Source organism: Aythya marila (genome assembly GCF_965140915.1).
Source record: "Aythya marila genome assembly, chromosome: 16".
NCBI lineage: Eukaryota > Metazoa > Chordata > Aves > Anseriformes > Anatidae > Aythya > Aythya marila.
Window position 1 is genome coordinate 10,222,551 of NC_139057.1, and position 22,976 is coordinate 10,245,526.

General features: G+C 44.1%; 1 protein-coding gene across 2 annotated transcripts; it reads right to left on the reverse strand.

Annotated features, from left to right (window-relative positions):
• Nucleotides 1-2,205: 2,205 nt before the first annotated feature.
• On the reverse strand, nucleotides 2,206-21,852 carry RPN2 (ribophorin II). Of its 2 annotated transcripts, XM_082773042.1 has the most exons (17): nucleotides 21,634-21,852; nucleotides 20,693-20,788; nucleotides 19,187-19,362; nucleotides 18,256-18,331; nucleotides 17,733-17,867; nucleotides 15,517-15,693; nucleotides 15,001-15,119; nucleotides 14,471-14,576; nucleotides 11,982-12,073; nucleotides 11,012-11,126; nucleotides 10,326-10,520; nucleotides 9,722-9,808; nucleotides 9,072-9,167; nucleotides 8,098-8,173; nucleotides 7,077-7,206; nucleotides 4,624-4,709; nucleotides 2,206-2,608 (listed from the first exon to the last, which is right to left on the reverse strand). In XM_082773042.1, exons 1-16 carry the CDS (start codon nucleotides 21,835-21,837, stop codon nucleotides 4,658-4,660), a joined length of 1,932 nt encoding a protein of 643 aa, XP_082629168.1. In that variant the 5' UTR covers nucleotides 21,838-21,852; the 3' UTR covers nucleotides 2,206-2,608; nucleotides 4,624-4,657. The 2 variants fall into 2 exon arrangements, with proteins under 2 accessions (XP_082629168.1, XP_082629169.1); XM_082773043.1 differs by lacking the exon at nucleotides 4,624-4,709.
• Nucleotides 21,853-22,976: the final 1,124 nt, after the last annotated feature.

Here is a 22,976-nt window from a genome sequence, read left to right on the forward strand (position 1 = left end):
AACCACTTCAGGCCAGGCTGGAATTACACCTGCAAACAAGCATGTGAGGGCCTCCTAAAGTATCCCTCGTTGCACCCAAACAATTCCCTGATAATTCACACTATTTACCATCTCCTTTTTCCTCAGGTGATCATGTCTTAGTGCAGTAGGTTCCAGCACACATGGAAATGAGTTCATACTTGCACCAAATCCCGATAGATTGCATTCTCCCTGTTGAAGTTTTAGAACTGTAGCACTACAGAAATATTATCGACTGCCCAGCAGGGGGGGAAGCAACAGGGGGATGCTGAGGTCCATCAGTAAAGCTCCGACAGCAGCAGCCCACTAATGGGTGATCCGTTACCCTTATGCAGGCAGAGAACTGTCACGGTGAGACATGTCATCCTTCTGCTTCACAGTACAGCTGGAACAGAAGAAACCTGAATGGGACTGCTTCAAAGTGGGTTTGTAAAGCTGTTGTCTAACACCAGCCAACGTGCCTGAAGTCATTACAAATTGCTCCAAGGAAAGGAACCCCCCTATCCAAAAGCATATTCATCAATTAGAAAGTAAACAAGGTAGCAAAAAAATTACAAGTGACATGAAAGCTATACACAAACACTATACTACACTCAATAGTTTTAAATCAAAAGCTGTATCATAAAATACCTTGGAAATACCGAAGTCTGTATGATTAAACAGCTGAGTGAGTGTACCAATCTGGAATAAGAGGGATTCCTTTGAAAGCTTGGTTTGCATAAAAATGAGGAAGCAAATGCTCAAACTCTGAGCATGAAATGTTTAAAAAAAAAAGCAAATCAGAAAGTGTCTTAAGAATAAAGGGCCACTGGAAGTAAAAACATCCTTCCCTAACATATAGCCAAAAAAGAAAAAACACAACAGCAACAAGCAGAGCTCAAAGAAAATGAATCACAGAACTGCATGGTTTTCTTTTTGCATCTGTACTGTCATTGGAGAACATGCCAGAGATCTGCTACGGGGGTGTACCGGAGCATCTGTCATAGTGTGAGTATCAACAGATTAGTTATAAAACAAAGTTATAAATCAAAGCTGATAGGTGTGCAGTAACAACACCCAAAAAAAAGGCTCAAAAACTCAAGAGTGAAAAGGAATTGCAGGGTAAAATAGTGTAAATAGTAGCTTAACTATTTCTTGCTTACAACCCCTTTATTCCCAGAAGGCTCGAATGCAGCATGAGATCAGTTCTTTCAAGGAGTGCAGAGGAGGTCAAGGGACTAGTTCATCAGGCCTGCAGGGTGTTCAGTACAGTGTTCACCACGAACAAACTGGTAGGAATTGGTGTTACAAAGAACAGAAACAGTGAGCTAAGTGTGAACAACTGCAGCGGGGAAGGGGCAAGATGGCTTTTATAAAGCAGAGTCATGCCTCACACATGTGAGGTTCTTCGGAGGAATTAGCTCCACACCCTTTATCCACATGCTTGCTGGTTGATATAATTTCCTTGCATTTCCAAAAGACAGTTTGTAAAGTTCCTTTGCCAAGAGGTCTTTAAAGAAACCCATCTGACACGGGACAAACAGGAGCCAACACACAGACACAGGGGAGGGAGCCAGGAGCAACCGTTAAGTTTACCACATGCAAGTTGTTCATCAGGAGAACTCCCCAGAAATCTGTTGTTCCTCCAAGCAAGCATTCATCTTTCCCCCTCCCCAGCTCATTAATTTGTTGATTATATGAAGTTATTAAATACAACTACAAGGTTCAGGGTTATAAGGAGGATGGTGAGCGAGAAGCAGTGCATGTGCCATTAGCCTGAAGACACGAGCCAATGACATAGAATTAAAAGGCACCGAACTCATATTTGGAGGTCACTTCCAGAGGCTGCCATGAAAACAAACCCACCAGAAGGGCACCCCAAACCTGCCAGGCATGAGGCCTACAAGGGCCAGAGCCCAAGGACCCCTCCTCTTTGAGCTCTGAGCACCCGTGGCAGCTCCACAGAGCCTGGCGCCATCCTGAGTTGAGAGGACAGCAATTAGCAGAGAAATGCAGATGACAGCATCACAAATGATGGCAGAAGTGGGAAACGCCCCCAAATAAACACGTACCTCTGGGAAAGGACATGAAAGAAGAGGAACTTTTGCACCGCAATGACTAATACAGAAAAATTGCCCAGCCAAAAAGCTCTTTTCATTTTCATGTGAGCTCAACTTCCAGTCCGAGACTGAAACAGCCAAAACAAGATTCAGGACCATTCTTTCCTCTTTATTCACAAATCACTTAGTACGAGGAGAGGGCGCCTGGGGAAAGGTAGAATTATGTTTTCCTTTTTCTTCTTTTTCTAAAAGAAATTCAAATATCCCAGGAGAAGAAAAGGGGAGAGTGGAGTGGGGCATGGATCCAGGGAAGAAAGGATTTTTGAGATTCATATGAAAACCACTCAGGTAGCATGAACACAACAATGAAAATCAAAACTTTTTTTTTTTTTTTTTAAAAAAAGTATAACTGGAACCCTCTCGACTTAATTTATATAAAAAAAAAATCTTCTGCCTTCCTTCTTCTGCTCTTTCAGTTATTCACTTCTGTTCTGAAGGCATTTGCTTTGTTTTTTCCCCCATTTCTTCCATTCTTCTGGTGCTAGTGTGTCCTGGAAAGGAAAATCCAAACAATTAACTCTTCCACGCAACAAAGTACTTCCTCGAAGAGTAAAAGCGCCCCCCGAACCCTCATTCTCTCTCAAAGGAAGCTTATCTGACAGGAGAGCAATAAAACCAGTACTGCAATGTAACTGAGGAATGAACCTCAAGTAGCATGGAAATGTTCAGACAACATGAAGGTCTGGCACAAAGGGATGGATGAGCCTTATGAAACAAAACGGGACAAAAAAAGCAGGGCTGAATGCAAAGCCTGCAGCTACTCTACCATTCTTCTACTTTAAACAGGGCCAGTTTATCCAACTGGAATCAGGTGGTCCATGTAAACACAGAGGAGAGGCCTCCAACAAAGCTGGCACAGCAGGTCCGTCTTTCTGGGGTCCTTTTCTCTCCCGAGATGCCAGATACGAGCATAGCTGGGTGCACTTCACAGGCCAGTCCCCAGATACTGGTACCAATACAGTCTTATATGACGTATCTGGGGCACCAGAAAACCCAGCAATGAGGAAAAATGCTTGTGACTGCACTTAGGGATTAGGAAAACCTAACATATGGACCATGGATATTAAGTTATTCTTAACATCTTCCAGGATTATTCTCACAGCCTATAGGGAATTCAGGAGTTAAAATACCCAGCTGAGAAGCAAAAAGCTCGCAAGCTGTGGAGAACACACTTCCTGGGTATTTGGCAACTGACCACTAAAGCTGAAAAGCAGTGGCTCAAAGTTTTGGTCAAAAGTGAAGCATCCAGCAACCAGCACAGCACCAGCCAACAGCCAGGCTACAGTCAGCACCGTTCCACCAGCACGAGCGACAGCCGCCTCCTGTTCCTCTCCAGTTCCTTGTCAGAGCTTGTGCTGTGCTAACACCCCTCCAGCACCCCAGGGAGGGATGAGGCAGTACCAGGGTGTTTTTCCTATGCAACACAATGCCAAGCTCTCCATAGGTGATTTTTCAGATAGCACGGAGGATGGTTTTAGATGTGCAAACAGAAGCTCAGAGCACAGCACACGTGGTTTCTGAGATGCAGCCAGCCACGCTGGTTTGTTTTGCACCGCAGAACTGAGCTCTGCCGAGCACACTGCGTGTGTGCCTGGAGCACTGGCTATGAACATGAGAGAAAGCAGACGCTCATGAGACACAGCAGTGCAGCATATTCTTCAGCAATTTCAGTCCCGTTGCAGGACTTGTCCCAGATTCTTTCTCCCTTCTACTTTATAGAATAACGTGCTGCTAAGAAGTGATGCCACGCACAGCGAATTGGGTAACAGCGTAGCGGGTAGTCCTGCCTCCCACACCACTGTGGACATCGCAAACTGGGACCTTTCCTGCTCAGAATCAAAGGAAATGATGGGCTTTACACCAGCAAGTGATAATGGAGACCTATCAGATGGTTGTATTCAATCAAGGGGAGCTTGCTGCTGCTGCTGACTGTGCCATCATGACCGGTTCAGTCTAAACCAAGGGTGAACCCTGGGTAAGGTCATGTTCTCGGCTGAATGAGGTGGTGCTGACCTGGTTTCTGCTGCATACAGAGCTCTTGTCAATCCAAGCAAGGACATAATTCAGTTCCACCAACAGTAAAGAGTGTCTAGCAGCTGAATAACCAGAATACTGCACATGGGAAAGGGAATACCAACAGCAGGATGGGATACGGGGCATCTTTATTATGTTCTCCTCTAGCTAACACTGCTAATTATTTACAGGAACAATATTGCTTAGACTAGGTTGATTTCTACACCTCAGTGTATTAACATGTGCGCATATCACCACACAGACTCAAGATGATTAAGGAATCACAAGAAGGCAATTTAGTCTCAGAGGACACGCACTGCTAGTATGCAAACCCAGCGGTAGCCAAGGACACCCAAGGACTGATTGAAAGCCAAGTAAACAATGTTGGAAGGAAGCAGCTTCAGCTCGTATCTTTTTGTGCAAGAAGGGAGGGATGAAAAGAAATGAAGCAGGCAGCAAGCCCAAGAAAGGCAAATTCCAAAAAGACCCTTACTTCTAGAAGAGCTGGTCACTAGCAAAACCCCCTTTTATCGCAGCGTCCTATACTTTGCCAACCTACTGCTCTGCTCTGCAGCGATCCTGCCAAAAGGAGAGAGGAAGAAAGGTTCAGAGAAGATAGGAAAGAGGAAAGCAGCCCTGCTCCAAGAACCAGAGCCAACGATAGAAACGCAAAAAGCAAAACCAGGCCTTCTGGTAACTTCTGTAAAAACATGGTTTAAATACAGTTCCCCCCCAGCCTCTACCAGCGCTCTCCACAGCGCAACAGCAGCTTTGCCTCAAAGTGCAATCTAGTTAATTACCAGCGCACTTCAACATCTGAGATGGACTAGCTGCGTGTGAACAAAAAGATACATCTTTTTGAACTTTAAAGTCATGTACAAAGGGTTTAACTTTAGCCTGAGGTAGAAGTTTTACTTTCAAATTTGCCATTGTAGTTGCAGCTTCGTGTCATTTACAGTGAGAAAGCACACAGACACCCCCTGCAGTGTTTTGAAGCAGGAACCAACCACCTGCATTTCTGTGCTAGCAGAAGCCCTGGTTGAGCTAAGACACTTAAAATATAAGGTTTGTTGTATTCTTTCCTCCCCACATCTGTACACTAGGAAACATGTTGTTAATAATGATTTATTATTACTCTTTAAATTAAAAATGAATCACTATTCAAGTGACATAACATAGCCCTTCTGGCAACAAACTCCTGGTAGGAACTGTTATGCTAACAGAGTAAAGTACCACACCAGAGACAGCTGGACATCCAAGGGAGCAAGTCTGAAGAAGTTGAAAGAACAGCATGGAAAGGGTTGATTACAATAATTGTGCCCCCTGTATACCCATGCAAATAGAAATGCTTTAAATGCAACAAATCCCTGTGAAACCCCTGAAAATTCTACTCTTCTGTGTTTGTGAGGTTTTGTTGTTGTTGCTGTTTTATTTTTTTACAGCTTATCCTCATTTTAATAGTGTGATCAAAAATGTGAGAACCCAGGGATATTTATGCAAATAGGCATGCAAGGATAAACTTCTAAAGGCTCAAAAAGGGGAATTTAAAAAAAGCACAGGTCTGATGGTTAAGCAGATCATGAGATCATCTTCAGAGCCGAACTCTACATTTGCAGAGTACAAAAGGGCTAAAATTTAAATCTCATGTGGAGACTCCATGGCAGAAGTGGCAGTAGTGAAGGAGGGGTGAAGGTCTGACTTCTGACTGATGCACGGTATTGGAAGCTTGGGTCAGCAAACAGCCTGCGGGCTGCTTCAGCCATGGCACACACGTGAGACCCTGTGGCACGGGGCATGAACGTGAAGAATCAGTCCTACGCCAGTACAGAAAGTACAGGTGAGGTATCCATTCAAAAACCATGTCCATATGGGGCAAGACACTGCTGTGCCATGCTTGAGGCACCCACCCAGCTGGGCAGGGCACGATCCAGTGCTGCTGAGCTGTTCCAGCACAGGTTCAGAACCAGCACTGCAGTCAGGTTTGACAGCCCTGCCTCAGCAGCACAGTCTAGGAACAAAACCACACAGGCCCTGCTGCACAACTTCTAGCTGGAGAGAAAACTTGCTCAGGGCTGGCCTGTGTTTCACAGTGCCTGATACAGATTCCTCAGTGTATTTATTACAGAATCATAGAATAGTTTGAGTTGGAACACACCTGCAGAGATCTGGCTCAAGTGCCAGCTCAAAACAGAGCTAACTTTGAGGTCAGAGCAGAGCACTCAAGGTGATATCCAGCCAAGTTCTGAACACCTCCAGAGAAATAAAGGCTTCACAACCTCTTTGAATCCTCCTTTACAGTGCCTGACAACCTTCATTGAATTTTGTGTCCCTAACATTTATCAGAATTTTACCTGTTGTTGCTTGTGTGTATTGCCTTTTGTTTGTGACTGCACTCTCTCAAAAAGCAGCTGCTCCTTTTTTCATTGAAATCCTTCTTTGGGTAGAAGACAGCAGTAAGGCAACCCCCACCTTAACATTCTTCCTCTTAAAACTTATCCCGCAAGCACAGCTGCATAGAAGTTCGGCTTCTTCTGTGTTTATAGCAGCTCTCATTACCTAATATTATAAAATGTTGATACGCCACATAGTAAAGCAATTTTGTCAGGGTATTTATCTTGCCAAAAGTGGCTCTCCCCATGCCAAGATGCACGTGCTTCCACTCATTTTCTCTACGTGCCTGACCACTTCAGCAAGTGGCCACAGGGGCTATTCTCTCTGAAGGAGCAGTTAGCTGCACCTCAGTGACAGCGCCTCATCACCCTAGTTCAGGCACTTAATCCGAAAACAGGCATGAGAGGGGGAAAGAACAGACCCCCCTCCCAAGATTTAAGAACTGAAAGCAACATTCATCACTGTATCAGTTACTGACATACGATAGCATCGATGCAATCTCCTCCCTGACATCTTCAAAAGCTGCTCCCACCAAGGCATCCGTGCCTGGCTTACCGTTTTACTGCTTTATGAGCCAGCATCCTATTGCCTGCCAGGAACGTGACACCACCCAAAATGGCCAAGTACTTCAGAGTCTGGAACATGTTGAGCTGAGTCCAGTAGACGTACATGAGTCCCAACATTGCTGTGAAAAAAAACAGCCCACAGTTCAAACTATACTTCAAAGACAGACCATTAGCTATTCCCAGAACAATTGTTATGTTGTACTGCCAGGCCTAAGCACTTGGTTTCTAACTCATTTCTGAATCTCCAAAATGACAGATTTAAAGACTATACATTATTGCCAAGGGAAGACGACATCTGGGTCCTCATATTGTAGAAAAATGACGGACAGCATGCAACCAATCCTCCTGTGGCATAATTATGGAGCTATTACAGACCTTGAAGGCTTTTAAAAAGAGGATATTCTGGATTTCAACAGAGGATATTAACCTTTACTCACTTTTAAGAGCTTATAGCTTTATAAGGCCTCCAAGGAAACTGGTTTGGAATAAGCAACATGCTGTCATACAGGAAACAGTAGACCCAATGTTCTTCCAATCTCCTGTGTTTCTGAGAGCCTACCAAGACTGTAAATAACCATGCAATCAAAGGTGTGATTATAGTGATGACAAAGCCTAGTCCAACTGAAGAACAAGACTTCCACAGGAAGAGCTTCAAGGAAAAGATGTAGATGGTAGCCCTGCATGTTTCAGTCCCCACAGAAACTCCCTGCTTAAGAGGACAAACATGCAATAACAAAAGCGTGACCTCTGGAAATACAAAGTTCTATCAAGTACAGATAAATTGTGTGTGAGAGGAGCCTAGGTAATGACTGCTGTTATAAGCTGATGGCCAAAACAGGTTTATCACCATATTAACAATCATGAAGAGCAGGAAGGCAGATGAAAACAAGAGAACAAATGTTATGCTATTATGTCATTATCGTTAATAGGCTGCAAGCCCATTTACCACCAGGGCTCTCATCTGTAACTCCCAGGTGAGAAGGTCAAAGCAGAAAGCGTCTGACACTTACCAGCATGTCCCATGTGAAAAACAATGGTGCTGGGAGCAAAGCTGAAGTTGGAGATGTTGGCACCAATCTTTATCCACTAAAAGGAAAAGAAACAAAACCTGAATAAAAAGGGTCTTGTAAACACAAGATTTTATTTTAAACTTAAAGGAAACAGAGTTGAAAGACACTTAAGTTCTTCAATGAACACAGTGTATTCTCTACAGAAGCACATTGTCTTCTAGTACAGAGGACAGAAGAGTAATTTTGTCAAAGACAGCGCTGTTAAGTTCCTTTAGTGGAAATTTCTCCTACTGCTTCTGAGTCCCCAAAGGCAGTTCCTCAATTATTTTAAAGTGAAGAGAGGATATCGCTTGAAATCTACATTTTCCAGAAAAATATTGCTATTTGTTTCCAGCTGAATTAATTTAAAAGGATGAAACAGGTAACAGTCAGTTATGTAGTTTTGGACTCAGCAAAAGACCAATTACAGATACATGATATTTACTCGCAAAAACAATCGCAGTTTTCAGGATACAGAAGAGAAAGGCATGAAGGATGGAAACCAGGAGCAATGAAATTCCTCAAAGTGGTTTCTCATCCACAAATACATTGCAAATTCCAGAGACCAATGGACACAGCTTTCTGAAAGTCAACCTCCAGCAAGAATAGCTAATGGGAAATTACTGCAAAGCAAGTAAGGGATCAGTTTCATCTTCTAAATAAGGTAATTTAACTTGACTAGATGAGATTTTTCTTTCACATTAAGTTTAGAACACTGAACTGATGCTACAGTTGAACTAGGGCTAGACATTTCAACTACTGACACACAAATGCCAATTAAGTCCATAAATGGGAATCAGTCTGATGGGATTAAGTAACACAGATTTTGTGATGGCTATATTGAGTGCAAAGCAGAATCACTGCTTTTCTCCTGTAGAAGAAATGGAAAAAAAAGAAATGGAAAGAAATGTCATTCTGTGGCCCAGTTCACTCACCAGAATGAGCAGCAAGAGCAGTGGTGAGAGAATCAATGCCGTGAACGTGTTAGATACCACGGTGGGAGGCCTCTTCTCAGGTTCCCTGAAGAGGTGCTGCAAACACACAAACCCAGCTCGTAAGAAAGCATTCCAACAGAACAGCTTCTCAGCTCCACACAGGACCAGCTTCAGCCCTGCTGCTGTTCCTAGGCATTCCTCTGGCTGAAGAGCATGCCTCTTTAAAGTAGCACCTATTCCACTCTGCACATTTGGTCCCTTGCTCAGTTAACTTTTACTTGCACTCACAGAAGCACTGGTTAGTTTGCCATCAGCAGAGATGGCTAGAATGATGCAAGAGAAATGTCCAAAAGCAGAGAGCATTCTGTGGTGCCTACCTCGTCAAATTTTCTTGTTTGAGTCTTCTCATTGACACCAGTTGCTCTTTCACAGGTAGGACACTGCCTATTTATTCATACTGCAGGGGACTGCAATTAATTCCCTCCCATTAAGCAGTACATTTGTGTTATTTTAATTACACTACTTGCACAGTTACTATTTCTATGAGAGATTACTTATCAAAAAAAGTTATGATGAGAGCAAAGACTAGATATGCAAAAATAAGACGAGCCCCCCCATCTACAGAGCATGATTTTTGGTTTTGGTTGTACCTGGATTTCAGGTTTGGGAACAAAAAGGTTCTTGGACTGGACCGTGGATGGTGCATCCTCCTCTGGGAATTTGATCACAACATCAGCCTGAAATGAAATACCACAACTTCATGAACTTTAACTGTAATGTATGAAAAGTTTTATTACATTACTGTGACCAATTTGCTTATCATGCCTATCAGATTGAAAGTTTTTTTTAAAGGAATCTAAAATAAACCCTCCACATCTTAAAAGAAATTTCTCCTACACAGAAGCAGTAACGCCCTTTATTCATCACTAAAGGTTGGACTTATTTCCAGCGCAGCAAGCACAGAAAAGCTAAACCTTGAAGTGTTTGCTGTGAATTTACAATTGAACCCACAAAAACACTTAAGTTCCTATTTCACCCTGTGATGAAATAAACATTTCAATCCCACTTTGATGTTTACATGGAGTTTGAAAACTTAGAAATGAACAGCAAACCTTAGAACCCATAAATGGCTGAAAGGTTTCTGCTTCACTACGAAGAAAAAAAATGAGCTTTTTTCTTCCAAGCTGGTACACCACCCTCCTGCTAGACTGTCAATTATCTCAGAACCATGTCACCACACTTCCAGCTACATACCACATTCCACAGGATTGGATTTTCCAGAGTGGCATCGCCAATTATCAAGTACAGAGTATAGGTACCAGAGGCAGAATCGAACTCAGTCTTTCTTTCAGAGGTATCCAGCTCAAACTTGTATACATTCTTGCTGTCTGGTTCTGCAACAAACACTACCTCCTGGCCAGTCTTCTGGTTGTGAAGTCGGACAAAAGTCTGAAAGGAAAGATTGTGAAATTGCTGGAGTATCTCACAATATGTTTATGTATGTGTTTATAAATGCCACTGAAATGAGAGATTTACCCCCAAACAAAAAGCACAACATTTAACAGAAGTTAGAAAATAAACTGAGAGGCCAGCTCTCCAGATCCCTGCACAGCCAGCCCTGTACAATGTCTCTTCAAGTAGCCACATTAACACAGAACCAACTCTGTCCAGATGCCCATGTGGGGTACAAGGCAACATACTGAATGCTACTGGAGAGTGTATGTGCAACAACACACAACAGGGATGGATGCATTTTATTTTTTAGACATGAACAAGCCAAATCCACTTCCCTCCTACCAAGATTAGTGTTTTTTCCACAGTCCATGTCAGAAACATAAGGCTTCTCAAAACCTACCAAACCTTTTCAGAAGCAACCATCACCTTGGATGCTTCAAGATGGAGCGTTTTGGTGACACAGGATGACAAGAATTTGTCCTAACCTGGTGGGGGGTGAGTTCAGCTCCACTGTTCACATCTATCAGCTGGAAGGATAGAGCAAAATTCTGATGGCTGTCAGCAGTGAATGAGCCCTTGGCTTTGGCTGGGTAAGCTACCCTAGGAAACAAAAAAAACAGAGTTGAGGTGATCTTTCAAATGAAGGCCTGGCATTCAAAGAAACTGAGGCAAGCAAGCCTGACTAACAGCACTGCTATTTACTCAAGTGGTCTATTTTAACAAGAAGTCAGGTGACCTAATTCTTTCTGTTCCCCCATAATTCAAGGAAAAGGAGGAACAAAATTCTTCTTTTTTTTTTTTTTTGCAAGCTACATACGTTTTTATATAAAACATTAGTTCATTGCAGGTTTTGGAGGAACAAGAAGAACAAGGCTTTGCTAATACTACACCCCACCTTTCATTACACAAGGCTCTGCTACAAAAAGGTGTGATGGCAGCGTAACGGATGTAACACAATCAGACTTCAGCACAGAAAGGCTTTATCAATACGCAGGGATGGACCTCAGAGAAGCAATGCAAATGAAGTTAAATTACAAGCATTTCATTTTAATTGATGTCAGTTAAAGAGCAACTGAGAATCAGGCACACCAGGCTGTGATAAAGCCATAACCTCAAAATACAGTGTACATATTGCATTAGATCCTCTCTACCAAAGTTCAACAATAATAGAAACATTAAAATAAACGTTTTAAACTCAACTTTTGCTACAGAGAGGTACCAACAAAGGAACAGAAGACTAAGGTCACCTGTTTTCTGTTAGAAATTATTTCAGCAATAAGGAAAACCACTTATAAGAAACAAATCTATTCTCCCAAAGAGCTCACAGGTGTAACAAACAGCATTAGTACAATTTTGTTGGCATTCCAATACAAGATCCAAGGAGGTAAAGCTCTGAAGACCTCTAGTCTAGAACGAGCACTGCCCCTTACAGGATCACAGAGTGAGTCGTTTTACCTGGTTGTTTTTGGTGCAATGCTCTGATCTTTATCCACAGTAGAAAGATCTACATTAGTAATCCCAACTTCTGTGGAAACTTTGACTTTCAGCTGCAACAAAACACAACAGAAAGTTACTGGGACCACTCCTACATTTACTAACAATGGTCATGTTCACTTCAGAAGCTTTCGTTCTTCTGTCCCCTTCCCCACGGAGAACCTTCCTCTACACCAAGACAGAACCTAGCCTGAACAAGCATGTCTACACCAATTTACCTTCTGGCAAAGCTCTTGCATCTGTTACTAGCCCCAAACCAACCCTTTCCCCTTCACTAACAGCTGTCTCTAAAGACACCAATCCCTCAGTTGCGCTGGAGTTAGCTCCACTTTGCAGAACTGTTTTTAATGAAACAGCCCAGATATCCAGATCCAGCTAGTTTTCCTTTTACACTAGTAGAAGCTTGCTATTAAACATGACATCATATAAAACACGACTTCAAACTGCACATGCACTGTACTTCTGTGCCCTGGACAGCAATCTGAGATGAGAGATGTCTCCAGACAGCAGCCAGTTATGCCTGCGTTGGCTCCTGAACCCTAGGAGGTTTCTGCTGATTTTATTACCAGCAGGCAAAAGCCAAAGCATTCCTGCAGGTCTGCACTTTTTTGTTTTTTTAACTGTGCCTCTGAAGGAAGGCTTGCTATTTATCATTTAGGGCACTGCAGACATTAAGGCCTTGCCATTTATCACTGCTCCTTTGTGCTAAGTGCCCTACAAACGCTGAGCAGAGGAACGACTTCCTGCCCTCTCCCCTGCCCCAAACCTCAGACCATCCAACCCAGACAGTGAACCTCAGCGGGTCTGACTGACTTCAGCCCTTCTCCCAAACACAAGCGGTTACTGCAGTCCATAGGATTTAATTAGCACATTTGTTCTCACAGCTTACAAACGCTCCCCTGGAGAATTCGTTTCATTGCCAAGACATTTTTCAACACACACTCCGATTTGTTACTGCAGGTTTGCTGATGTGAAACAGCCCCACCCCCTCAACCTGAAAAATAATTCCCACAAAACCTGCGGGAAGAATATGTGAAAACAAACTATTCAGGTCAGACTTCAAACACAATAACCTTGAGAGCTCCTTTACAAAAAAAGCATGATTTGATATAGATGTTACTACTGAAACTGGATCCATTAGCAGACTCTTTAGGCTAACTTTAGCAAAATCTTTCTCTGTTCCAAGATGGGAGCAAAGAAAGATGGACTAATGAAATAATCATTAAAAAAGAGTTATGTGAAGGCAACTCAGAGCTGCTGCACACAGCCCCTCCAACTGCATAGTACACAAACATCCCTCAAATATTTTAATGCCAGGAAATGCAGGCTCTGCCTGGAATAATAACCCACTGGTTTAGCTCATTACTGTCAAAAACGATGGTGCATTAAGGACAATTAATGCTAATAACAGTAAGGAAAAAAAAAAAAGCAGTTCCCCCAGCAGTCCTCCCCCATAACAATGTGTCTTATTAGAAGCAGCTCACACAAAGCCACCGCGGCGTTAATGCATTCCCCCTGGTACCTCTGTGTGCCAGCAGCGAGCTGAAGCAGGACCAATCACTGCCCTTTTGACACTCCTAAGTGCCATTACTACTGCAATGACAACATCAATTTGATACAGACAGGAAAGGTCGGCAGTTGTAAATACGTGTCTTCCTCTGCTCTGAGCTGACTACGTTGCAAGACTTTAAAAAGCTGAGCTTTTCCTTAAATAGGCAACTGAGGGCAAAAATTAACCCGGGAACAGACATCACTGGAGAAGAGCATTCTCAGCTGTTGACACTGCAGTGACTATGCTGGTAGTCAGCTGGGTCGCACGCTTCTCACAGTAACAAACTCGGGAAAGTAGAGCTCTGAGTGTTTTATACAAAAAACTCTTCTTCTGAGAGGTGTGCTGTAACAGCTTTTGCCACCAAAAAGGGTTTATGAACACAAGAAATGAAGAATTAATTTCTACTTGCTTTGGTCACTCTTTCTCTGCTACAAAAACATCACCACATAGCCAGTTAGAAGCCAGAAAGACACCCACAGCTCTTTTCTAAAGCTCTCAAATGCTTAACCTCCATGCATCAGGCAATCACCAGACAATCAGTCATCCGCTAGCCAAGCTTTGAGATTTACAGGCTCAAGTTCTGAATGCTCTGAAGAACATTCTTAGTAATCATTTTTGCACAGCTAATTTAAAATATTGGCTGCTACATGAACATTTCCACTGTTAGCCTTTGTTCATTTGCTGTCAAATTAGTAAACATCTAAGCAATAAGTCAGTTTTGAAACTTATACAAATCTTTTTTGATCATATACTAATCTGGTTACTGGTCACAATCTCAAGTCAAAATCCAATACTTTATAGAAAAACGTGATAAAGATGCTGTACAACGTGCTTAGCATATATAAATAAAAATCCGTTTCACCAAATCCCACAGAACTGAAGTGACAAACACACCCACCTCAACTTTGTTAGCAATAAATCTGTTATCTCCATCGACACTGATAGAGAAATCATAATATCCACTCGCAGGTTTGACGTTCATGAAGTTCAGCTCAAAGACATCTCTGTAATAAAAAAAAAAAAAAGGCAATGTATTAAGCATCCTCTAGGACACTAACAAGGCAACCTACAAGCAGGTAATATCTTGCTACCAAGATGTCTCCAAATATGCTAGATTAAGCAGGTAAGCAGAAATGTGACACAAAACTAACACTACTACTAAGTACAGCGTGAAAAGTATCTTCAAGCTCCCTCGAAGTCAGAAGAAGAATGTTGCAACTCCCCACTCCCCAAAGAAAAAGACCTATGCAACAAATTCAACATCAGTACAGAACATGCTGTCACCTGTTGCCAACAAAATGCAACTACAGCATTGAGTCTGCCATCACACAGGCATTTTTCTGGTGGAAGAGCATAGGAAGCAAGTCCAACACTGTTTAAATAACAGCTGTTTGCTTTACAAAGCCTAAAATAAGATAGAATTCTTACCCTGACAGAACAAATGGTGTCTGTTGAAGGACGGTGGCTTTGGTGGATGCAGACTTGGCATAGTCCAGCTTTACAGAAGCTTGAGTAAGTGGCTGGGACATAACATTGGTCACTTGAAGCTACAAAAGCAAAAGAGGAATTTCTGGGAAACTCATTGTCTCAGGAGGAATGCAGAAGCACAGACAACTTTCTACCCCTTCTGTATTATGTACCTGGAGTTCTCTCCTGCCCAGAATCCTTGATTGACCTAGTTCTTCTTAACATAACAGGGAAAGGTAAAGTTTGTAAAAGAGCTGACTACTACAAGGTGCCTTGTCAAGGCAGACTAAGTCCTGGGTAAGCAGAGGTTTCTAACAATTATTTACTACAAAAGCACTAAAACCCCAGACCTAGCGAAACGGAGCATGTCATGGACCGTAAAATGAAAGGCATCACCTTATGCGTCCAGTTCACCCAGACCTACAAGACTACAGAGTAGGCCAAGAGATGAATTAAGATTTTAGGGTATGGACTTACCTTGAGCACAGGCTGATGGTGAGACACAGCTGCAGACCCCTCAGGGACAATAACGACAGGCAAGTGGTAGCGGTTGCGGGATAAAGCACCCGTGGCACAAGCAATACTGAAAGCCTCTGAGAGTGTCTCGAAATTTTTCTTGCTAAAAATGGCATTCATCAGCTGGATAATTTGGTCCTGAAAAAGAAAGGCAAACTACACATGAGCACCAGCAGCTTACCACAACACTGCAGAACAGTACAGTGGTATTAACAAAAACATCATTCAGACAGACAGTTTAATTTCCCCCATTTGCTTTAAAAATAACTCAAGTTATGAGGTAACCCCAAATTAGCTACCTTTCACATTAGCATTTTATTCTTGGCTGGGAGGTTCCAACCACAATTACTGTAATTGTGCTAAAATCGTGCAAAAATAGGATTTGGATCTACCTATCAAACTATGTGTTTAAGAAGGGAAGGTGCCTTCAGCTCAGCAGTCCACACTGCGCGCAGCTGCAAACAGACAGCTTGGCTCCAGGAGCAGGATGTAAACTGCCTTCTTACTGTGAAGAAGGCCTAGGCTACACGTCCTGGCTACCAGCCAAAGTGGGAAGGCCACAGAGAGGCGATGCCAAGCATCCTCACGACTCTGGAAGCAGCCATGCTAGGCCCTCAAAGGCTCAGCCCCTTGGGCATAGCAGCATCTTCAGGCTAGGAGGCTTAACTGTAAAGCAGTGCCACTAGGAACACCGAGCCAGCTCTGGGACATGCCTAAACTAATTTCTTCTCTTGGAAGTAGGAATGGGACAGTTCCCCAGCTGGCTTTCCTACCTGACCTTGTAGGGTTGGTGCACCAGCACCACACTGAGCAGACTGCACCACCTGATACAGATTCTTCCAGTACTCCCTGCTAGTCAGGAAAACGTCGGATTTCACTACCTGTACTTTGATCCAAAAAAGGACTGTGGGCTAAATTCTAACCAGAAACGAGAATAATCAAAGACAACCCCAAATAAAGCACTAGGCACGCTATTTAGTAACTTGCAGATGACGTACCCTAAATGAAACCCACAGCATCTCAGATGTTCCACCTCATGCTTGTACATTAGTGCTCATTAATGCGTCATGTGATTATAGAAAGCATCCAGACAGACGCTACAGAACTCCTGCATGCTACAAACTGTTTTCCTTCATCTGAAGTGCATGGCATAGCTCTAGACCTTAACCAGCAACTTACACACACATTTAATTTGTAAAAATTAAAAAGCTATTTTTCCATATACTTCATTTGTTATTTTTTAAAGTGAATTGTGTTGTTTTCAGGAGGCACCTTTGCCATTCACAGGAGATAAGAGCATTAAAGCCCTGACAATAGCACTTCTGACAGCACAATTCTGAATCAACACTAAACAATTTTCCTTAATTGGGCCTTTTCTTTTTTCCTTACATCACTTGGATGCTGACAGTTAGAATTGTGTGTAGGAGAATCACCACCTCAGAAATGACATCAAAATTACTTCGCAGTTAGTTTGTTGGCAGCAGCATGGAAGAGAGCCAGGAATTAACTCAGATGTCTTACACCTGCTTCTGTTTCAACCCTGTCACTTTGCCTTGTTCTCTTGCCATTCTCAATCAAAAGCGCATCTACTGTGGCTAACCTGTTATGGAAAAAATACTAAATGGAGAGCTTGCAATAGTGATTTCTAGCTTAATTAAGCTCTAAAGAAATTTTCAAACAATCTTTCATTATAGTAGTGACAAGTTTATGCGCCTGAATTCCTGTAGGAGTACAGTACTAACATTGTCTCCCTTTTGGATACTCTTGACTAGGGTGTCTGTGTTTCCTCACAGGTAAATAACACTTGCAAAACACTTTGAAATGCTGTAAAGTGCTAGGCAAGTGCCAAATACCAGAACAAACTCTGAAACAAGAGTTTTTTTTTCCAGCAGTTTGTCTCAATAAACAAAGAAATCCTAGGCCTCACTTGCAATTTCCTTCTGTACATAAAAAAAAAAAAACAAAACACAAATTCAGCATGTGATCTCAAAGGTGGAATTTCCTCCTACGTTCTGTTATTTAACATTCACTCTGAGATCTCCTTTTTCACTGAGCGTATTCATTTTTCCAGCAGAAATTCCACCTCATTAAACTGGCCTCTTGCAGTGCACCATGATGACCAGGTAGATCCTTTCTGTAAATTACACCATGCAAAGCAGGACAAGGCAGATACAGACCTCCTTCATTGCTGGCTCTGTACCCACATGGTCAGACAGCTTATAGGCAGCAGCAACAAACAGTGCAGTAGTCTCAATTCCTTCTTCAAACTGAAGATATACTCCTCCCAAGTCATCCAGGCGAGCAACAAGATCCTGACAGAAAGAATAAATTCTATTTAGGTTGCATTTTAGTAGATCCAAGGAAGGTAACTCTACAATTTGACCTCTAGTCAGGAGAATTGGTACAGGATTCACTGAATTATTTTCTACATCATTTAGAAATAAGAAAAAAAAAATACCTTCAGCCTTTCCTGGATTTAATTATATTTACATCAGTGGACTTTGTGTCACAGTCCACTGTGAAACAGCTGAACTCCACGAGAAATATCTGCTTGAAGGGAAGAGCCAAGCCAACCCACCTGATGCAAACAAGGAATTTGCCAGATTGTTTTTTCACTGCGTTTCCTGTTAACATATCTTTTAATATCACAGACATCTAGCAAATAATCCTGAATAATTAGAGACCATAGCGTGTTCCTACCTCTATCTCTTCAACAATGGCACTTAAATCTGCCTGCTGGGACAAGTAAGATGCTGTTTCTAATGCCTGGATGGTTCTGAAACAACAAAAAAACAAGTGTATGAATTTTGTTCCTTAAAAGCCAAACATCCTTCAAAGCAATTACAGTTTCTATTCCAAATGAGGCGTAAGGCAGCCACTACTGCATTTAGTTAACTCTAGGCAATGAATCTGAAGGTGGAAACTTAGAATTCATTAGAGAAGACTACTTTAGCTGTACCAGCTTTGCAATAAACTCAGATTTGAATGCGGAGAAGAAACCAAACTTATCTCTGCATTGCCCAGATCCCCAAACGTGCTACTGAAGCTTCTAGGAATCTGGATTTTTTTTGCCTAGAAAACAAGCCTTTAAAGGTTTCCCTTTCTTTCTTAGCTTTAAAGAAAAGCTCTATTCTTTCCTTTCACAGTAAAAATTACTTAACCAATTCTTTGGTGATTAGTGCCAGGATTCCTTCTGCTTACTGGCACATTTTTTCCACCTCATAGCACACACATCCCAGACCATAAACAAAAGGTCTGAGGATGAGCATGCAGCATACCACAAGCTGGAATGATGCAGAACCATGGCTGGATTTTAAGTCAAAGATTTGTTGTGAATCTTTTTAGAAGAAGAGGCTTCTTTGGCATGCATCCTCTTTATTGACCATTGTTCTTGAACTAAACTGAGCACATAAGCTCATTTGCTAAAATCACAGAGAACAGCTTCAGAAACATTTTCCGCATTCTCCCAGAGAGATGATAATGAACTAAACACATATTCCAAATGAGAACACAGCACAATCTGCCGGAACTACATTGCAAAACCTAAAGTGTTAAAAGAGCCTTTACTCTACAACCCAAATGCTAACAGGTAAGTGCGCAACGGTGAAACATTTCTGTCTGAAAGACTTACGCCAGCACGCTTTCTTCTTTGCTAAGACGAGCAGTAAGGGCACTAAGTGCTTCCTGAGAAGCTAAAGGAAGGCCAAAGCCACTCAGGGCCCCGACAGCATGGAAGATCTGGGTGATCGAGGAGTCCTCACTGACAGCTGCAAGCAGCAGCTCCCTGGTCTCATTTGAGATGGTAACCTGAGGAAGAGCACAAAGAAAACACCGATTCACACCGAAGAACACAGCTTCCTAGTCACTGCTGACTTGTTTCTGGAGGAGCACGCGTGACTGGTGAACCGTAAGCTACAGCTGGGAAAAAGCATTTACCATTCATTACCTTTCATTTCAATTAAGTCCCTAAGATTTGCTGTCAACTCTCAATTAGTCAGGATAATCCACAATTCAGATTTATCCTGGAAGCCTGCTAGTAATACTACCTGCTTTTCATCTGATACCCACAACTTAGCAAGCATGGACTGCACGTGCATTGTTGCAGTGTTCACTGCCGGGCTTTCAACCACACGGTGTGCTGCCTGTCCAGAGAATGCATGATTGATGCTGCTTTGTGGAGTTATTAAAACACACTGGCTCCTTTTTTTCTTAGCCACTGATATTCCAATCAAGAAAGCACCGAAACATCCAAACCTCTGTCATCTCCCATACCTACAGGCTGGCTCTGCCCCACACAATGCTCTGCATTCACACCTTGACTGAATGTGAGGGGTACCTGGGGAAGGAAGGGAGTGGAAGCAGACAGCCTTCACAGCCATGGATCTTCTGACAATCAGCTCTGTGAAGATCTACTTGTTTGAAGGAAAATGCGTGACTGTTCAGAGAAGTTATTTGTTGTGCATAGGCTGAAAGAGCCAGCACCATCACAGAGAAGGACAGAAGATACCTGAACTTGGTGGGTAAAGGGGAAACAGCTGGGGTAGGAAACGATCAGCTGCTGGATACCGTGTGTGAAATATAGCAGAGGATCATTTTAAGAAGGTATTTACTCGTTCTGTTTCAATCATTTGGTATCAGGTGCGTACAAGAAAACTTCTCTGCTAGATCCCCACATCGTTCAGGACAGAGAGAGGATGTCGTGTGTCTAAGATGCAGCACAGTAGCATGGTTTTAAACAATTTTTAGACATTATTAGATGTAACAAAAAAGGCTTTCTACAGCTGTGCCTAGACCTGTCATTTACTGATGAGATGCTGTTCAAACCAGAAAGTTAACAAAGAAGAGAACTGGAAGTTTCTACTCTTCAAAAAAAAAAAAAAAAAAAAAATCAGAATGTGGCTGAGGAGCCAGTATTGGATCAGGTACTCAGAGTTGTGGTGAAGAAAATGCTTGCTTTATACCTGTTCACTTTGCCTTGTCTGGGAGCACTCCCAGACGCTTTGTGAGCTATTTACCTAAGACACAACAGAATACCACGTACTAAGAGAAAGTAAAATAGAAGTTATGCTTATACACGTATCAAGGTAGATGTCGACTTCGCAGCATCTGTCTTCAGAGGTTAGGGCCCCAAACTCACCTCGCAACCAGACAGGACGCGGATGGATTGTGCAGCATAGAACAGGGAGTCGACACTGCTGGAGTCTACGTGAGATTTGATGAAATTACACGCAGCCTGCAAGGAAAGACAAGTTAAATTGCACAACAGCCTTGACTTTAATGATTGACTCAAATTAAAAGATACTATAAGACAATTTCAGTATAGAAACGCACAACAGTGTACGTGAAAAAAGGCAAAAGAAATCCAAATAACATTTGTGATGTAGCAGAACCTATAGCCCCAGACCCTACACTACTAAATGGTGCACAGTAACAAAGATGGCTCCTGTTCAAAGTGATCAGTGATTCTCACGCTGACTCTACTGCAACCAGCTCAAATTTGAGTATAACATTCATCAACATCCAAGACCCATGTGTATATTTCGTAGACAAAATCTTCCAGAGACAAGAATCTTGCTTCCCAGCTGTACGTCACAAACATAAACACATTTATGGATGCAGAATGTCAAAGCATAAGATAAACCAGGTAAGCAGCTAAACTACGAAGGCGAGCAATGAGATTACTCACTGACAAGCAGCCAGCGTACTCCTGACGGACTACATGATACGTGCATCGCCCACATCCCCTTCTGACCAGAAAATAACCAAGAATTTAACTGCTGGTACATAAACCGCTGGTCTTTGAGCATGGGAAGAACAGGCCTTTCAACTTGGACAGGATTTTAATGCTTTAAACCAAACTTTTAATGTTTTAAACCAAAGATATACATTCAAATATTATGCCTAGCTGTTATTTTTTATTACTTCTACCTTTTAACCAGCCTCAGCTCATGCGGGCAGGGCAGGGCAGGGCAACGCTGCCCGGCAGCGGCCTCCCCGCGGCCTCACAGCCCCGAGGCGCCCCCTCCTTGCCCCACGGGGGCTTCGTGCCTCCCCCCCCGCCCCCCGCCCCCCGCTCACCTTCTCGTCCTCCAGCCGCAGCCCCAGGCTGCTCAGGCCCACCACGGCGTGGTAGGCGGCCCGCACGTCGCTGAAGGGCCGCTCCAGCGCGGCGCGCAGCCGGGCCAGGTCTCGGGCCGTGAGGCGGTGGCTGGGGGCCAGGCCGCGGGCGGCGCCGAGCAGCAGCAGCAGCAGCAGGGCCCGCGCCCCGCACGGCGCCGCCATCTTGTGGCCCTCCTCCGGCGCCGCCGCGCCGCTTCCGGCATGGAGCGTACCACCCATGCTGATCAAGGGGGGGGAGGGAGGATGGGGATTGCTGCCGCGGAGCTCTGCCTGCCTCAGAGACAACGAACGGGGACGCTGTGGGGGTGGAAATGGGAGCGGAGCCGTCTGGAGTGGGTGGAGGGTTGGAGGCGGAGAGGGGGTGAGGGGGGAATGGTATAGGCAGAGATGCCCCCCCCTGCGGAGCGCAGTGGTACGTGCCGCCCGGCGGCCGGCGGGGATGTGGGCCCCGCTGATTGGCCGAGCCGCCCGCGGCCCCTGCACCGCCACGGCGCCTTAAAGGGGACGCGGCGGCAAAGCCACACGACGTGTCGCGACATGCCGTGATGTGTCGCGACATGCAGTGTCGCGCCGTGCCACCCGAGGCCCTGCCTTTATAAGGGGGGCTTGTAAAAAAAAAAAAAAAGACAAAGTGCCCCTTTTCCCAACCACACGATGACAGGATGGGGGGGGGGGGGGGGGGGGTGTTATTTTAAGCTAAAAAAGGGGAGATTTGGGTTAGAGGCGAGGAGCAAATCCCCCAGGCGGGCTGCCCAGAGGGGTGCTGCGGACGGGGCCGGGCTGCCCTCCTGCTGGGCCCGGGATTTGGGGCCGGGGCTGGGCCGCCTCCTGCAGAGGGCACTGGGGGCCCGTGCTGGGAGCCCCCCGGGAGCCCAGGGGCAGCGCAGGGAGATCCCTGGGGATGGGGTCCCCCGGGGGTGGCCCTCCCAAGCACCCCATAACTCCCAAGCACCCCATAACGCCCCGTGGTGCTGCCGCAGCTTCACGGGGAGAAATATAAGCAGAAACGTGCTGCCTCACGGTGTCTGATTCTTTGATATTTTGTCCCAGAAAGGGCTTGTGTTCTGCACAAAAACCTGGGTTTTGCACAAAACGCTGGGTTTGCGTCACCTCACAGCTGGCGCTCAACAAGCGACACGTTTCGGCCAGCTGCGGTGCCGCTCCCCATCCTGCTGCCCTTCCTGGGCAGGTTTTGTCCAGGATCGGGGCGAAGCCAAGCAGAAGGACTTAAAATCCCTCCAGAAATGGCGTTTGTCTCCTGGTCAAGCCCGACGTGGGCTCGAGTTCACATCAGATGCTCA

Coding starts and splice junctions, on each gene's coding strand:
- RPN2 (XM_082773042.1), bottom strand. CDS start 21,837: ATGGCGGCGCCGTGCGGGGCGCGGGCCCTGCTGCTGCTGCTGCTGCTC. Junction 15,694..17,732: donor CAGAGCCAGCAATGAAGGAG/GTCTGTATCTGC, acceptor TTTCTTTTTCAG/GACCAAATTATCCAGCTGAT. Junction 14,577..15,000: donor ACACCATTTGTTCTGTCAGG/GTAAGAATTCTA, acceptor TTTTTATTACAG/AGATGTCTTTGAGCTGAACT.